The sequence below is a fragment of the Ahaetulla prasina genome, chromosome 3, assembly GCF_028640845.1.
Source record: "Ahaetulla prasina isolate Xishuangbanna chromosome 3, ASM2864084v1, whole genome shotgun sequence".
In the NCBI taxonomy this organism is placed as follows: Eukaryota; Metazoa; Chordata; class Lepidosauria; order Squamata; family Colubridae; genus Ahaetulla; species Ahaetulla prasina.
Window position 1 is genome coordinate 52689785 of NC_080541.1, and position 16793 is coordinate 52706577.

At 39.8% G+C, this 16793-nt stretch overlaps 1 protein-coding gene and 1 long non-coding RNA gene across 4 annotated transcripts in view; one reads left to right on the plus strand and one right to left on the minus strand.

Moving 5' to 3' along the window:
• Positions 1-16793, plus strand: part of KLHL14 (kelch like family member 14) — an 86262-nt gene that overhangs the window by 18498 nt on the left and 50971 nt on the right. The window contains exon 3 of the mRNA XM_058179188.1: positions 5104-5225. Coding sequence (XP_058035171.1) covers positions 5104-5225 — 122 coding nt within the window. The remainder of the gene's footprint in view (positions 1-5103; positions 5226-16793) is intronic.
• The window catches only part of LOC131196408 (uncharacterized), a 148018-nt gene that overhangs the window by 13827 nt on the left and 117398 nt on the right, over positions 1-16793 (minus strand). The gene's annotated exons all lie outside the window — the stretch shown is intronic.

Genomic DNA, 16793 nt, shown 5'->3' on the forward strand with positions numbered 1-16793 from the left:
TCCTCTTTTCTCTTGAATTTGTGTTAAAACCATTAGTGTTACAAAGAAATGTGCATTCATCAGGTATAGTGATGGAGGCCAGGGTGCATATTACAGCTTTTACTGCCTATGAGACGTTCAAGCCCTGTTCTTAAGAACTGCCAGGCAGATTGGGAATCACGGTCACGGTTAATAGCAGCGAATTGCCAGTTCTTGATGGGTGGGTAGTCACTCTTCTCAGTGGCTGCCCCCTGGGGGAGAAGGTAGAAAAACAGAGGGAGGGAATTAGAGTGACTTTGCACAGTTGAGCAGGTTCATGCTGCTGGATCAGTGGCAGGCATTGGCAGGACTCCACTCTGGGGAGGCTCTCAACAACATCACAGTCTCATTTTTACCAATTGGTGTTGCTATACCCAGTGAGAGAGCAAAGAAAGGAGGGCGAGCCCAAATGCTGCCGGCATGCTTTGCCAGCTCGGCCGGCTCGTTTTGGGGCGGCGGCTGGCCTCCGGCGTTTTCTTCCGCCGCTTTTTGATGGCGGCGGTGGTCGGCGGAGGGGGCGGGGGGCGGAGGGGGCGTTCGACATTTTCGCCCCCCTCTCACTCGTCCTCCTCTCGCCCTCGGAGGGGGCGGAGGGGGCGTTTGTCACCCTCGCCCTCCTCTTACTCGTCCTCCTCTCGCCCTCGGAATGTGAAAGAAACGTGGAAAACTCCAACTACAGTATAAAAAAAAAACATTTGCACTCAGTACTTTTTATTTTATTTTATTTTTTGCCAAGTTTTCCCCAGGGTTTTTTTTTCCCCCTATGGAAATTGGGGAGGTGGGGAGAAAGAGGTGAAAAAGAAAAAGCCTCTTGGAAAGCGGAGAAATACGGCAAGAACAAACGATTTCTCCCCCCGCCCCTCCCGGCGCCGTCCTTCTCTCCCGCCAGTCACACGGTTCAGTTTTTTTTCAGGCTAACTATACTTTGCGTTTCACTCCCCCGAGTGAGGAAGAAGAAGGGAGGCAAAAGAAACCGACCCTCGCGCAGATCAGCAAATTAGCTTTCCTTCTCCAAACCAATTGGAGGCGGGGGGCGACGCTGCCGAGAAGCCGCTGCTTACAGAGAGCGAAAAAGCCAGGGAGACCTTGGCATAGGTGGGCGGCTGGTGTAAGGAAGGAAAAGAAAAGGGGGAGTGAAAATAAGAGCAGTCCGAGCTCTGAACTGGGGAACGAGAAGGAAAAGAAAGAGGAGAGAGAGTAAGGACTGCCACTGGGGTCAGGGAGCAGAGCACCAGGAAACAGGGCGGCCAACGCGCGCATACTACACACACACAAACACAGAGCCAGCTCCTCCCTGCCGCTGTTGAATCTTACTTCACCGCACTGAGTCCTTCGGGAGAAGGGCGGTATAATAATAATAATAATGATGATGATGATGATGATGATGATGATGATGATGATGATGATAATAATGATAATGATAATAATAATAATAATAATAATGATGATGATGATGATAATGATAATAATGATAATAATAATAATAATAATAATGATGATGATGATGATGATGATGATAATGATAATAATAATAATAATAATAATAATAATAATAATAATAATAATAATAATAATAATATTCAGCCGTGCTTCGCTTTGATGGCAGCCTGACGTAAAATGGGGGGCAGGGGGATACATACACGGTTAGGGAAAAATAACAAAACAACGTTTTGGGCTCAATTGCAGTCTTAAATTGAGGACTACTTGCAATTTGAACCTTATTGGACACTTCATTCCTGGAGGGTTTTTAAAGAACAGACTGGACAATCCTTTGTCTGAAACAGTATAGGATCTCTTGCTTGAGGAGTGGGGACTGGACTAGAAGATCACTGTTAGTTTGGGATATGTTCAGAGCCACACATCTGATGACATAAAAAAATTGGCAAAGTCATCTCAAGTCACTTTGGCCGTTATTCCAGGTGGGCTTACATCTGTATTGCAGCCCCTAGATGTCAGTTTAAATAAACCTTTCAAGGACCGTGTGCGAAGGATGTGGCATGAATGGATGACATCTGGTCAAGCTCGTCTGACAAAAGTTGGAAATCTGAGAAAGCCAGACATAGAACTAATAGCACAGTGGGTTCGTGATGCATGGGAAGATATTCCAGAGGACATGGTGCAACGTGCCTTCAAGAAATGTGGCATTAGTAATGCTATGGATGGCAGTGAAGACAGCGCATTGTATGAGAGTGACAGCAGTGATGATGACGACTGTGAACTCAGTGATGACGACAACGTATATGCGGATAACATCACAGAAGCTGAAGTAGCTGAAGCTCTGTTTGGACAAACAGATGATGAGGAGGAGAACTCCAGTTTTGAGGGATTTTAGCTCTCGTTAGCTTGGTTGCTGTTACTTTTAAAGATACTGTATTTTTGATACCATATTCTTTTTGGGGACCCCCTTTTGCACTTTTATTGTTTTTCGTTCAAATAAATATTCATGTTATTTTACTTGGCTCTATCTTTATTTTTTACATTGACCAGTAGCTGCCTCATTTCCCACCCTAGGCTTATACTCGAGTCAATAGTTTTTCCCAGTTTTTTGTGGTAAAATTAGGTACCTCGGCTTATATTCGGGTCGGCTTATACTCGAGTATATACGGTAATTCCTTCCTAAAATACTAATTATAGGTTGTACAGAAAACGTTACAAATGCCCTTATTTTGTTTGGTTGTTTCCAGTAGATTATTGTGCCAATTATGTACCTGTACAATATATGTTAAGCAGACAAATCTTTTAGAGAGTGCAGCACTTTGACATTGGTAATAAAGCTCCCTCTCTGGAACTTTTATTATTATGATTGGTCACACAGTCATCCAGATGTTTAGATTGGATTTGGCATTTTTATCCATCCAAGTAGTTTCTATGGGCCTGGGAATAGACAGATGTTATTGTTTGATAGTGTTAAAAGATATTATTGCAGAATTGTTACAGGTAAAGTTGCCTTTTGCAATTTTATATCACTATAAATCACTATAGTAATTTTATTAATGACAGTGCTGTTCAAGTAGTGTTCTAGATGTTTTGGAATTCACTCACTATTGGTAGCACTTTCACTTTTCTTTTGAAAGCAGAGATTATTATTATCATTATTAATCACTAATCATATTCATCAGAAATGTTGCCCACTTTCCACATGGGCCCAAATAATTCAGTCATAATGCAGAATGGAAAAGAAATCTCCTGAGGATTAATACATCTGTGTGAAGGATTAAAAAAGTGACTAATAGAAGCTAACTTCAGTAATCTCAAGTAGCTCAGTAGCACAAAAACTGGTATGTGGTAATACATTATTTTGGACATATACTATGCTATGTATGTTATTTTTTTATCATATTAGAATGAATTACTTTAACACGATTCCCCTTTTTTGGCTTTTATTACTTTCCAGGCTTTGTGTAACTGATAGATACTCAGTTATATGTAAAGTGACTATTAAAGAATTAGTACTCATCTAGGGGTGTAGGTCTCCTTTCCTCTTTTCTCTTGAATTTGTGTTAAAACCATTAGTGTTACAAAGAAATGTGCATTCATCAGGTATAGTGATGGAGGCCAGGGTGCATATTACAGCTTTTACTGCCTATGAGACGTTCAAGCCCTGTTCTTAAGAACTGCCAGGCAGATTGGGAATCACGGTCACGGTTAATAGCAGCGAATTGCCAGTTCTTGATGGGTGGGTAGTCACTCTTCTCAGTGGCTGCCCCCTGGGGGAGAAGGTAGAAAAACAGAAGGAGGGAATTAGAGTGACTTTGCACAGTTGAGCAGGTTCATGCTGCTGGATCAGTGGCAGGCATTGGCAGGACTCCACTCTGGGGAGGCTCTCAACAACATCACAGTCTCATTTTTACCAATTGGTGTTGCTATACCCAGTGAGAGAGCAAAGAAAGGAGGGGCAATGAGATGGGGGCAGAACGGAGGAAATCGGAAGGCCAGGCTAAAGTAAGCAACAGAATTACCTCTAAGTAGAGTACAGTGTATAACTATGGTTGAAATGCTTCTAATTGTACTGGTATGTTGGAATTTAACTTGAAGTATGTAATTAAGGAGTTGGCTTGCAAATTCTTTGCATTCTCCAATGGTATAAACACGGGGAAGGCTGGGGAAGCAGCTGACTTGGAGCACCCAGGCATGTGGGGCATGCTTTAATTTTCCTTGTCCCACACATTCAACAAATCTGATTACCAGTTCTGGATGCAAAAATACAGAAACCAACGGAGGGTAAAAAGCGTTAGAGTTTATAGCATCTCTTTGATAAGATCTATAGTGAAGAGAAGCACAGAAAGAAGGAACAAGGAAGTAGAGCTGATCTACTGCTTTTTCATAGTAGGGTTCTGGTTTCAAACTGCAATCTTAAGAAAGAAAGCAGAAATGTTTGATTTTTTTTGATGCAGGGCCTTTTTTCTCACTGTTTTCCCAGGGTTTTTATTATTTCTGCCCTCTACTTTCATATTTTCCACCCTCATTTGAAAGTCCTCCATGTGGAGTAACATCTGTAAACTATAAACTGTCATTTGAGAAATAAAATGGTGGGATAAGAATTTTTGGAAAGCAATTGTAACAATTACGACACTTGTCAGGGACTTGGCACCCAGGCCATCCTACTGCTAGGGTATTACCTCAGTGGTTTCTTTTGGGGCCTAGTCAGCTCAGCTTAGGTGGCATCACCTTAATTTTTTTTTTCATGGTTCTTTGGGTTTAGAATGGCTTATAATAATAATTTTGACTAATTCGATTTTGACATGCAACTTTAATGCTTAACCTTAGTACAACTCCAGAGCATTCCGTGTGCATTCAGCTGTAAAGAGTGATGATTTAAGGGAATGATATGAAGAAAAAGGTCGTTCTAGAATGAACCTTTAACAAATTGCATAAAGAATGTATTATCCCACAAGAAGAGGGCTGCACAGCTTTTCAGATTATTATTTTTCTGCTTGATTCAGAAAGTTGTTGAGACATACTAAGGAAAAGAAACAGAATAAAAAATAATAATCAGTGAAAATTCTTGTGAGGTTTCTGATTGTTATTGCTAAAACACTCTCCAATAACATAAAATTTTTATCTTCTCTCTTTTGGGGGGTGAAGAATTCGTTCCAACAAGAAAATGCTTTTATTGGTTGGAGGACTGCCTCCTGGACCTGACCGGCTTCCCAGCAATTTGGTTCAGTATTACGATGATGAAAAGAAGACATGGAAAATACTGACAAGTAAGCAGTTTATTTATGTTAAGTTACCTTGATGAATTTTAAAACATGGCTAATCAAATTAGGCACTTTATTGATTCTCTTCCCTGAAGAGATTTGTTTACATAGCAATGGGATTTCACAAAGGACAAATAAATTGAGATAGAGGAGGGTAATATATTTTCTGTGAATAAGCCCAAATTAAAACTGGCTTAAAATCATTTAATAATGTTTTAGCATAAACTTGTTAAGCTTTCTTTCTTACCTTCTCTAAATAAGCAGGCATTTTTAGTGCAGGACATATTATACACTATGGCTACTGTCCAGTAAAGCTGAATTACAAGAACAGTTATGTCTGTAGGACAATTGCGTATCTGTTCATATCATAAACACTGCAGCTAATAAAGTTTGGAACGTCTAACCTTGGCTGAATTGTGTCTAATTTATATTGTATTTTGAAATTCATGGTACTCTGTATTGCATTCTATTATGTATATTTTACTGTGGTGCGATTAAAAATTACTCTGTATATATCTACAATTTTATTGAGAATTTTAAACACAAGAATGAGACTAATACAAATTAATATACAGCAAAAGAAAAGGAAAAAGAAGAGAAAAACTAAAGATTTTTTTAAAGGAAAATAAGTAGAATAAATAAGTAAATAAGTAGAAAATAGAAAAGAAAATTTAAAAATATAAGGGATCTTCCAATCTCCTTTACAACAGCTGTAAGTATAAATTATAAATTGAGCTCTCTCTCCAAAATTATATCATGAGTCTCTTTTTTTATACTTTATCTCTCTCTAACCATTAAAACCATAAATCATAAGTTTACTTTTTGTTGTTGCTTTTTACACAAAGGGTCCATAAGAGATTTCCAGTCACCACAAAACATAGATTTTGTCTTATCAGTAAAGGAGAATATTTGTAGCTCAGGACTGAAATGAGTGGTCCTTCGTGTTCTCTGAGCTTACTTGTTTTCTTGCAGATGTTTCATTACCCAAATTAGGTAATACTGTGCTGATGATGACACCTAGTTTGGGTAATGAAATGTCTGCAAAAAAACAACCAATCTCAGAGGACACCAAGGAGCGTTCAGTTGTTGTCTTTAATCAAACAAGTCAAATCTGGCCATTTATGTGAGTTCAGTCATCTTTAGACTTCTGTAATAGTTACTGCCAAGGCTTTCTATCTTTGTACATACAATAATTTTGTCACAATCATCATATATAGCAATGTTCCGTGGCTTTTTTCCAACTGTTTGTCCAAAGAGGAAACGTTCTGATTTCAGTTATATATTACCTTTTAGAATTCCCTAAATAATTGAATGTATTTGAACCCAAAATTTTTAAACTTTTTTGCGTGTCCACTAAGCATAATAAAAAGTTGAAGACAGACTGGTCAAGCCAGGTGGAGGAGTCAAACAGGGAATTAGTTTGGAATCTTTACGTAGTCACAAGAATGCAGTCAAACCCCTCCTTGAATGCTGTCTAGAGTGGCCTACATGCAAACCACCAGTCTGGGAGGATTCCTGTGAAATAGGCACAAGCAATAAAGAAGATAATTGAACTCTTCAGGTATGGTTCTGGTGACCCTTCTTCTTGTTCACATTTTCATAAATTTGAACTACTTTCATACATTCTAGATAATTTTTCTGATGTCACACACCAATAGCATATCATTTTATAAAAAAATTTCTTTAAGATTATAAAACAGTGTTTTAAGTCCTTTTAATCACATTTTCCCATTGCTCCATCTATATATTATAACCAAAATTTTAATCCATTTTATCATACATTCCTTAACTTGTACATCTTGTGTTTCAAATTTCAGTAAAAATTAAACATTCTCCTGTGCGCTGCTTGGAGAGTCCAAGCATGGGTTCAATTCCATCTGATTGGCCAGAGACTGAGTTGTAAAATCTTTGGCCATGCCTCTTCCTCTTGGCCGAGCCTCAGTTTTTTCAACTCAGTCGGCCTAGAGAGACACAAAAACGAGTTGATCCTTATGAATTTGATTGAATTGAAGGAAAAGAAGTAGAATTAAAAGAAATACAAGGACTTGCTGTGGGGAGTTGCTAGAGCATGGCGGAGACCGCAGCTTGCCTTTTCGCATCAAGATTGGCGCCGCGACTGCTGCCTTTACCGCATGGTTGGCAAGATCGCAAAGATAACAGGCAACATGGTGGGAGCTGAGCTGGAAGGAGCCCAGGCATTGTGTGACCATCTGGAGATCAAGGATTCAGTCAGCAGCGAGGGAAACAGCCAGGGAGCACGCAAGTAAACCATGTTACCGGTTTTAGCGCTAATATCATGTTGCAGGCATTTGTGACCATGTTGCCAGTCTCGCGTCCTTTGCCTCTGCTGCTTCTGCTGTGTGCAGTATTTTTTTGATGCTTACAAACCATGTTGTTTGGTGCCCTATTGAGGCTTGGATTCACAGTGAGTACCCGGATTTATTATTTGTGGGTCAGCTTTGCGATTTTGCAATCCAACACCTCAGTAATTGTGATCCAGTTCTTCCGGGCCCCATTTGTCTCACTGCTGATAAGATTAGCAGTTGCAACATAAGATAGTGGCCCGCAGGGAGTCATTTAGCAGCATTTCTGCTCAATCATCTCCCAATCATCAGGAAGCTGAGGTTTCAGAGCCCAACAGGGCCAGATCAGTGTCAAAGGGCCTTCTACCAAATCTAAGGCAAAGCACCCGAGATCAACCTCTTCTGCTTTGATAAGGGTGCAAAAAGGAGACAGAGAGCCTTGGAAAAGCAATTTGCAAAGGCCCAAAAAATGGCAGAGCCTGCAAAAGATCCAGGAGTCCCTGGGAGTTTCAGGGCAGTTGGATTTTCCTTGGGAGGGGAATTGACCCCCCAACCTTTACGGGAGGATCAGCTAAACTGGTCTCCTGACGTAATTATGAACCTCCAAGAATTTCAGACCCTTCACCTTGAGGAAGAGGTTAATTCTGCTTCAAGCCTGGCCATTACAGGATTGCAACCTGGATGTGGCCATAGAGCTTCTGCTCCATCTGCCTCGTTTATTCCGATTGCAGCAGGGCTCCACCCTGAAGAGAATATGGTGCATGTTTTGTCGGTAGAATTGTGTAATATCATAGCACAAACCATTTCACAAGGGATTGATGCAGCTCTCCACCAGAGGAGATTACTGGGATCTTCCCGGCCAGGGACATTACAATCTCATTTTATACTGGAGGCTGGATATCTTAGGGAGGAAACCTCCCCTCTCCCTTCTGGTCACAGCGAGGCTTCGTTGGTAGGAGATGATGAAATGGGAGAGTCTGATTTATCAGAGGATGAAGGCATCTCCCCAGAGCAGCCCACGTATGCTGGGCTTTTCCGCCCCATGCTATTTAAGACCTTGTTGTTTAAGGCCAAGTCAACGGCCAATTTGGCGGTGTCTGGGGAACTAACCACTACTTCCTCTGAGCCTCAGGATCCATGTTCCAGCCTCTTTAAATAACAGGTGACAACTCAAGAGATGATTCCATCACCCAAGTTTTTTGTTGACGTCACACAGTGGGATCACCCGGCATCCATTCCGGCTCCCAGTGGGATGGATAAGAAAATGTATATGGCAGAGCAAGAGCTAGAGGAGCTTCTAAAACTTTCCACTATTGATGCCCCATTGGCCACCTTAGCTTCAGCAACCATCCTACCTTCGGATAATGTAGAAGGGTTAAAGACCGAGGTCAGAAAGGCAGAGCTCTCGGCATGTAAGATTCATCAAATGGCTGCTTGGACGATTCGATCGGCCACTGCTGCTTCATTTTTCTCTAGTACATCCCTAATTTGGTTGCACCAGATGCAATCCAGGGCATCTCCGGACAATACAAGGTTGCATCAAGATATCAGTAAATTGCTAGCAGCGGCATAATATTCTACAGATGCAACCCTCAACACTGCCAAGTTTGCCTCATGAGCCCTGGCATCCAATGTAACATCCTGACACTTTCTATGGCTTCGCCAGTGGCAAGCCGATATGAAATCAAAATGGAGATTAGCAGCTGTTCCATTCAAGGGAGGTCAACTTTTTGGAGAAGTGTTAGACCCCATACTGGTTGAGGGGAAGGATAAGCAGATCTCAATGACTTATTAATCCAGTTGTCATCCTGACTTTGGGCACAACAGGACTTCTAGGTCACAGTCCAAACTCTCCAGGACCACAGGTTCTCTGTGAACTGGGAGAAAAACCATATGTCACCTTCCACCACTGTCATGCATTTAGGAGTGGTCATAAATACACTGACATCTCAGGTCTTCCTGTCTCAGGTACGCCGAACCAACATACAAGCCATGGTGTCACAGGTCAAATCCTTGAGGCTCATCCCATTATTATTCTTTCCCAATTATTGGGAAAAATGATTTTTTGCCTTGCTATAGACCCTTGGGTCCAGTTTCATACACAGGCCTTACAATGGCTCCTTCTGCCCAGTCAGTGGGCAAGAGTCAGCAATTCAACATCACGAATCCGAGTGCCTCAGAGAGTGCTCCATTCATTGGACTGGTGGATGTTGGCAGCAGTGGAAAAGGGATGTTTGTTCAAGGAATCCATCAGACTGGTCTTCACCTTGGATGCCAGCCTTCTCAGATGGGGGGGCACATCTGGAATCTTGAGCGACCCAAGGTCGGTGGTCTCCAGAGGATCTCCAACATGACATCAACTGGTTGGAATTGAGAGCGGCTCAACTGGTGTTATGCCATTTTCAGGATGTACTGGTGGGTCAACATGTGTTTTTGTTGATGGACAATGTGACAGCCAAAGCGCACCTGCTCCAGGCCTCTAATGCACAAGGCAAGGAGCTTATGCCTTTGGACGGAGAGCCATTTCTATTGCTGCAAGCAGAATACATTGCAGGCATCGCCAACACTCAAGCGGACTGGTTGAGCAGGACAACAATCGACCAGTCCAAATGGTGTCTCCACCCAGACATATTTCACCAGATTACAGAGAAATTCAGCCAACCAATCATGGACTTTTTTGCCAGTCTGTTAACAATCAACTTCCCAGATTTTTCTCCAGGTTCTGGACCCAAGAAGTGGAGGGCACCAACGCCCTCCATTGTCTGTGGCCTCCAGGCCTATTATATGTCTTCCCTCTGACCCCTCTCCTACTGGGGATCATCAGGAAGATCTTGAACAAGGAGGCGGAGGTAATCCTGATGGCTCCACATTGGCCCCGGAGGCTGTGGTTCGTGGATCTCTTGACACTGTCCATTGCTCCTCCTTGGAGAATACCACGACACTGGATCTCCCTTAGCCAGGGGTCAGTGGAGCACCCAGACCCTCAGTGGCTCCAATTAGCCGTTTGGCTCCTGAAAGGGGGATCCTGAGGAAGGGTCACTTTTCTGGTAAAGTGATCAAAACCATTCTAGCCTCTCGCCAGGCGTCTACAAACAGAATATATGAAGCAACATGGGCATCCTTTTGTCGCTGGTGTGCCAAGAAAAGGCTAGCCCTTACTTTTGCAACAGTCTTGAGAGTGTTGGACTTTTTACAAGTGGAGCTGGATAAGGGCTTATCCACGAATACTCTTCTGAGGCAAGGGGTGGCCTTGGCCACAATCCTCCCGGGAGAAGGGACAAATCCCCTTGCACCGCACCCCAGGGTGTGTAGTTTTTTGAAAGGAGTCTCTAACCTTTTACCACCGGTGGTCCACTGCTATTTGAGCTGGGACCTGTCACTCGCATTACAGGCACTCACCAGCCCCTCTGTTTGAGCCCTTGGACTCTGTCACTCTCAAACTATTGACCTTCAAGGTTGCCTTTTTAGTGGTGATCGCTTCTGCATGCAGAATATCAGAACTGGCGGCCCTGTCTGTAAGGCAAGATCTATGCATTTTTCATCCAAACAGGGTCATACTCTGATTGGATCCAACATTTGTACCAAAAATCAACACTTGCTTTCACAGGGCACAGGAAGTGATCCTGCCAGATTTTTGCCCTAAGCCCAGAGATCCGCGTGAACGTCACTGGCATACCTTGGACATCTGTAGGGCACTTCGCAAGTACATACAGTGGATGGCCTTGTTCAAACAGTTGGAATTGCTGTTTAGTTTCCTTTCAACCTAAGTCTATGGACAAGAAAGTTTCACCATCTACTATTGGGCTGGCTGAAGGCTTGCATCGTGCTGGCCTATGAACATCAGGCCAGGCCTACTCCAAGACATATTACTGCACGTTCGACGAGAACTGCAGCCACTACAGCAGCTTGGGCTACACAGGCCTCAATCCAGGATATTTGCAGAGCAGCTACCTGAGTGTCCCCTTCACCTTTCATAAGGAATTACAAGTTGCATATGTTTGCCTCGGCGGAGGCAGCATTTGGAAGGTGTGTGTTACAGCAGGTTCTGCCAGCTGAGGGGACCCTGGACTAATCGAATTCCTGCCCTACAACATCTTAGCTTGGGTATATCCTTTGCTTGGATTCTCCAAGCAATGCACAGGAGAATGAACGTTGGACTTACCTCTTTCTATGTGCACTGCAGGAGAGTCATCTATTATATTAATAATTAATATATTAATATAGAGTCATCTATAGTCATCAGAATCATCTATTGCGATGTCCTTCCTGTTAAAGACTACTTCAGCTTCAATCGCAATAATACAAGAGCAAACAATACATTCAAACTTAATGTTAAGCGCTTCAATCTTGATTGCAGAAAATGTGATTTTTGTAACAGAGTTGTTAACGCTTGGAACACACTACCTGTGGTCTCTTCTCAAACTCCCAAAAGCTTTAACCAAAAACTGTCTACCATTGACCTCACCCCATTCCTAAGAGGACTATAAGGGGCGTGCATAAGTGCACAAAAGTGCCTACCGTTCCTGTCCTATTGTTTTCTTTCATTATATGTGCTTGTACATAATGTTGTGACAAATAAATAAATAAAAAAGAGTCCAATCCCACCCTGGTTCTGTCATGGTCCGGGGTCCAGGAGTGGTCGATTTGATCAGATTGGCTACATCCTCTCCAGATCCATGTTTTCATTGAAAAAACAGGTTTGGCCGGGAGGAAGAGGCGTGGCCAAAGATTTTACAATTCAGTCTCTGGCCAATCTGATGGAATTGAACCTATGCTTGGACTCTTCTGCAGCGCACATAGAAAGAACGTTCAGATAAGTCCAACGTTCATTTTAGCAATCACATGTTTGCCATTTGTGCACAATACTATTTCAAAATCAGTCTTAATAACATAACATAAATTGTGTTATCTATTTTAAAAAATTCTGATAACTGTAAATAAAAACAATTGTTTTTCTGCGATTGGTTGTTGATTTTATTTTGTATTCCCCTTGACATAATTTTAGTGTATCATAATACTAAAACATTTACTTAGTTTGCCTATTATTTCTCATCTATCGAATGCTTCTTGTGTTGATGGTCATAGAGCTGTTTTCAGGCACATCCTGGATTTGTACCTATTCCATAGTCTCAATATGGCATGTCTAACATAATGCTTTTTGAAATCTACATTAACTTTGACTTTATCACACTTATAAATATCCATGCCGTTCAAATTTCAGGTCATGTGCTTCTAACTCTAAAAATCTTCTACTTCTCAGAAACACTCACTCTTTCATCCAAACCAAATAACAAGCCGTGAAATACGATTTCAAATCAGGTCAATCGAATCCTCTTCTTTCCTTTGCATCTTGCAACACCTTATATCTAATTTGTGGCATTTTCTCTTGCCACACCAACTTAGATATATCCTTTTGTCACTGTTTATATGGTATATCACTTGACAAAATGGGCATTGTCTGAAAAAAACAATCTAGACAAAGTATTCATTTTTATCACAACATTTTTCTCCAGCAGTGACAATTGTAGTTTCACCCATCTGAACATGTCTTTTTCATTCCATATTTTAACCTAGTTATTTTGAATATTTTGAATAATGTATAATTCATATTTGTCATAGTAATAACCAAATATTATACTTTTTTCTCAATCTTAATCCCATTTTCTTCATCAATTCTCTTTGATCAACCATTTTGTGTTCTTTCTTAATTTCTTCATCTTCTGATTATTAATCTTAATACCTGCCAGAACACAAAATTCTTTTATTTTTCCCATTAATGTTTCTATTTCCTTTAGTGGTACTCCAAAACGAAGAGCAAGTTATCAGCAAATGCCCATACGTTTTTACATCTTTATTCCCACAATTCTGTCATCTTGACAGAATTCAGTGATTCAGTAACTAAAATAAATAGGACAGAAGTCAACTGGCATCCCTATCTTGTTCCTTTTTGTATTGTAACAGAGTTTTTATTAAATCTTCATTGACAGTGATATATACTTTCTATCAAGTATAAATTGATTTCTATGAATTATTAATGGATCTTATAATTACTTACTTATTGTATACATTCTGTCCTATATTCCTATCTTTCAAAACTTTAAACAGGAAAGCCCAGTTCAAATTGTCAAAGGCCTCTTTTTCATCTAAGACAATCAATGTGGTCAATTATTCATTATGTTGCTCCCAGTAGTCCAAAATATCTAAAGTATTTTAACGTTATCCTTAGAAAGGATTTTTATTAAATAAAAATCTACATTTATCCTCATGAATAAATTTTTGTACAACTATTTTCACTCTCTCAATTAGAACCATTGTAAACAGCTTATAATCATTATACAGTCATGATATTGGCTGATAGTTTCATGTTAGAGTCAATTCTTGTCCCTCTTGAAGTATTAGTATTAGCCTCTTTGCAACTCTCTGGCATCTTTATGCTCTATAAAGTAGAATTCATCATATTTTGTAAAGATAGTAAGAAAAGGGTAATCCATATATGGTCCAGGAACCATTCCTGTTTTAGACTTTTTTATAGTTTTACAAACTTTGCTTATTGTTATAAGTCCATTTGTAATCTATTTCGTTTTCTCTGCAACCCACAATAAATTTTGTGCCTTTAAATATTGATCTATTTTCTTCAAAAATTATTGTCCTTTATCTAATTTAGAATAATATCGATTAAATAACTTTTGCATAGCCACATTGTCTGCTATTACAGCATCTCCCTCTTGCAAATTTCAGTATGATTTTATTTTATTTTCATAATTTGTATGCTTACCATTTCCTTGGTTTATTTGCAAACTCAAAGTTCTTTTCTTTTGCTCAATTCATTTTCATTTCTTTTTTTACATAGATAATTGTTGCTGTAAAAGCTTAATTTGTTGAGAAATATGGTACTTATCTTCTCTGGAAACTTCTATAATTTTTCTCTTCTTTTTATGTCACTCAAAGTAGCTTGTGTTTTCTCTTATCTCTTCTCTTTGAGTTTACCATTCTGTTGTAAAAAGTAACCTCTAATGAGAGCTTTGCTTATGTCCCAAACCATTCTTAAATCTGTAGCTTAATTAAGATTAAGGTTAAGTACCTTAACATCTGTACTGTTTTAGCTTTTTTTTACAGTCTCAGTTTTGCCTCTTTCTGTAACAGTATTTTATTTAACCTCCATCTCATATGTAAACACCAATCTGACATCTCCATTTTAAAACCAAACTCACTGAACTAAGAGCTGAAAAAAATCTTAGGTAGTGTGTCTACTTTATAAACCTTAGTAGCCAAATCAATACCTATTCTTTGAAAAGATCTACCCTGTTTCCCTGAAAATAAGACATCACCTGATAATAAGAACAGTCGGGCTTTTGAGCACATATGCTAAAATAAGCCTCCCCCCCCCAAAAAAAAAAGTCCTCCCTGAAAATATTTAAACACAGAGCTGAGAATTAGGTAAGATGGCAAGAGGAGTCCCATCTTGCCTCATGCACCCAGATTAATAAAATCTCCCTGAAAATAAATCCAAACCCTTATTTCGGAGTTAAAAAAAAATATAAGACAGGGTCTTATTTTCGGGGAAACACGAGTATGTTGAATTCCCATGTTTGTGCTTACACCAACGCTAAATGAGTCTGTCTTGTATCTCTCTCTGATGCGGCCTTGTGTTGGGCAGCTTACTTATAGTTGCCCAGCTCTGTTCATCTCTTTTCTTAAAGGGCAGCTGTGTCCTGAGATTTAGAAAATACTGTTTTATCAATTACAATTTCCAAACTTACTTGGTTGTAGAATCAAATAAATGTTTTTGGGTGGTTGATTGGCTGCATTTATATACCAGTTCCTTTGTGGGTAGGTTAGCTGCATTGGTCAATAAAACTAAATTTTTCATTGTCAGAATTGCCTAAAGCTATTCAGATAAAATTATAAATGAACACTTTTCATCCATAAATCAGATCTATACTTTAACAGCTAGACTAGCGAAATTTGAGACTTTTAAAATAAATGTTTCCTAGCAGACTGATCCTAAGAGCAATTTTATCTAAAGTCATAAAAGTAGGAACTTGAAAAAAGTACAGAACTGAAAAATACTATATAGAGGCATGTACCAAAACAGATTAATTGATTAATTAAGTGCTATCAAGTTGGTGTTAATTCTTAATAATCACATAGCTACTGTAGATCTCCATGAAGATTTGATCCCAACCTAACACTTCAGGTATTCTAATAGTACACCCATGTGGCTGTAATTAAGTCTATCCACTGTCATCCTCTTCTCTTTCCTTCACATTTCTTAGTATTACAGTCTCCTCCAGAGAGGAAGGTCTTCACATAATGTGTCCAGAATATTACAATTTGAGCCAGGTCATTTATGTCTTGAGTGAGAACTCTTGATTGATTGATTTGTTTGATGATGCATTTGTTGAGGGTTTTTGAGGGGGGTATTCCTAGCATTCTCAGGAGTTTTCTTCAACACCAAAGATAAAAATATCAGTGCTTTTTCTATCCTGCTTCTTCAAAATCCAACTTTCTGTATAGTATCTCAGGGAAGACCATTGTCTGCATGATTCTGATCTTTGTAGATATTAGTACATCATCATAGTTTATGAATAAATTTTCCAGGGCCTTCCTGGCTTGCTTTACCAAATACTGATCTAAGACATATTTTTAACAGCTTATTCTTTTACCGTTCATGATTGATCCTAAAAGGCAGAAGCTATGTACCATTTCTTCATTGTCAATTTAAGGATGGTTGCTGTACTTGTAATTAGTTGGTCTTTGTACGTTTATGGTGCTCCTTGATTCTCATTATTAGAGTTTCCAAATCATTTGCATTTCAGCTATTGGAATAGCAATACCAACATAGAGCAAGTTATTGATATTTCTTCCTACAATTTTATAACTCCACTCATCTTCTTCCAATCCATTTTACCTCAATATATTGTCAACGTGCAGGTAGTCCTTGATTTACAGCCACAATTAGGATCAGAATTTCCATCACTAAATGAGGCAGTTATTAAGTGAATCACAGATTATGTCCCTTTTTACCATGGTGCTAAATTAATCACCATAGTTATTAAGTGAATTATATGGTCGTTAAGTGAATCTGGCTTCCCCCATTGGTTTTGAATGTTGGAAGGCAGCTGGGAATCACAAATGGTGATCATCTGTCTCCAAGGTGCTGCAACTGTCATAAATACATGCTAATGGCCAAGCATCTAAATTTTGGTCACATGATCAGGGATGCAGTGAAGATGTAAGGATGAGAACCGATTGTAAGTCAGCACTGTCC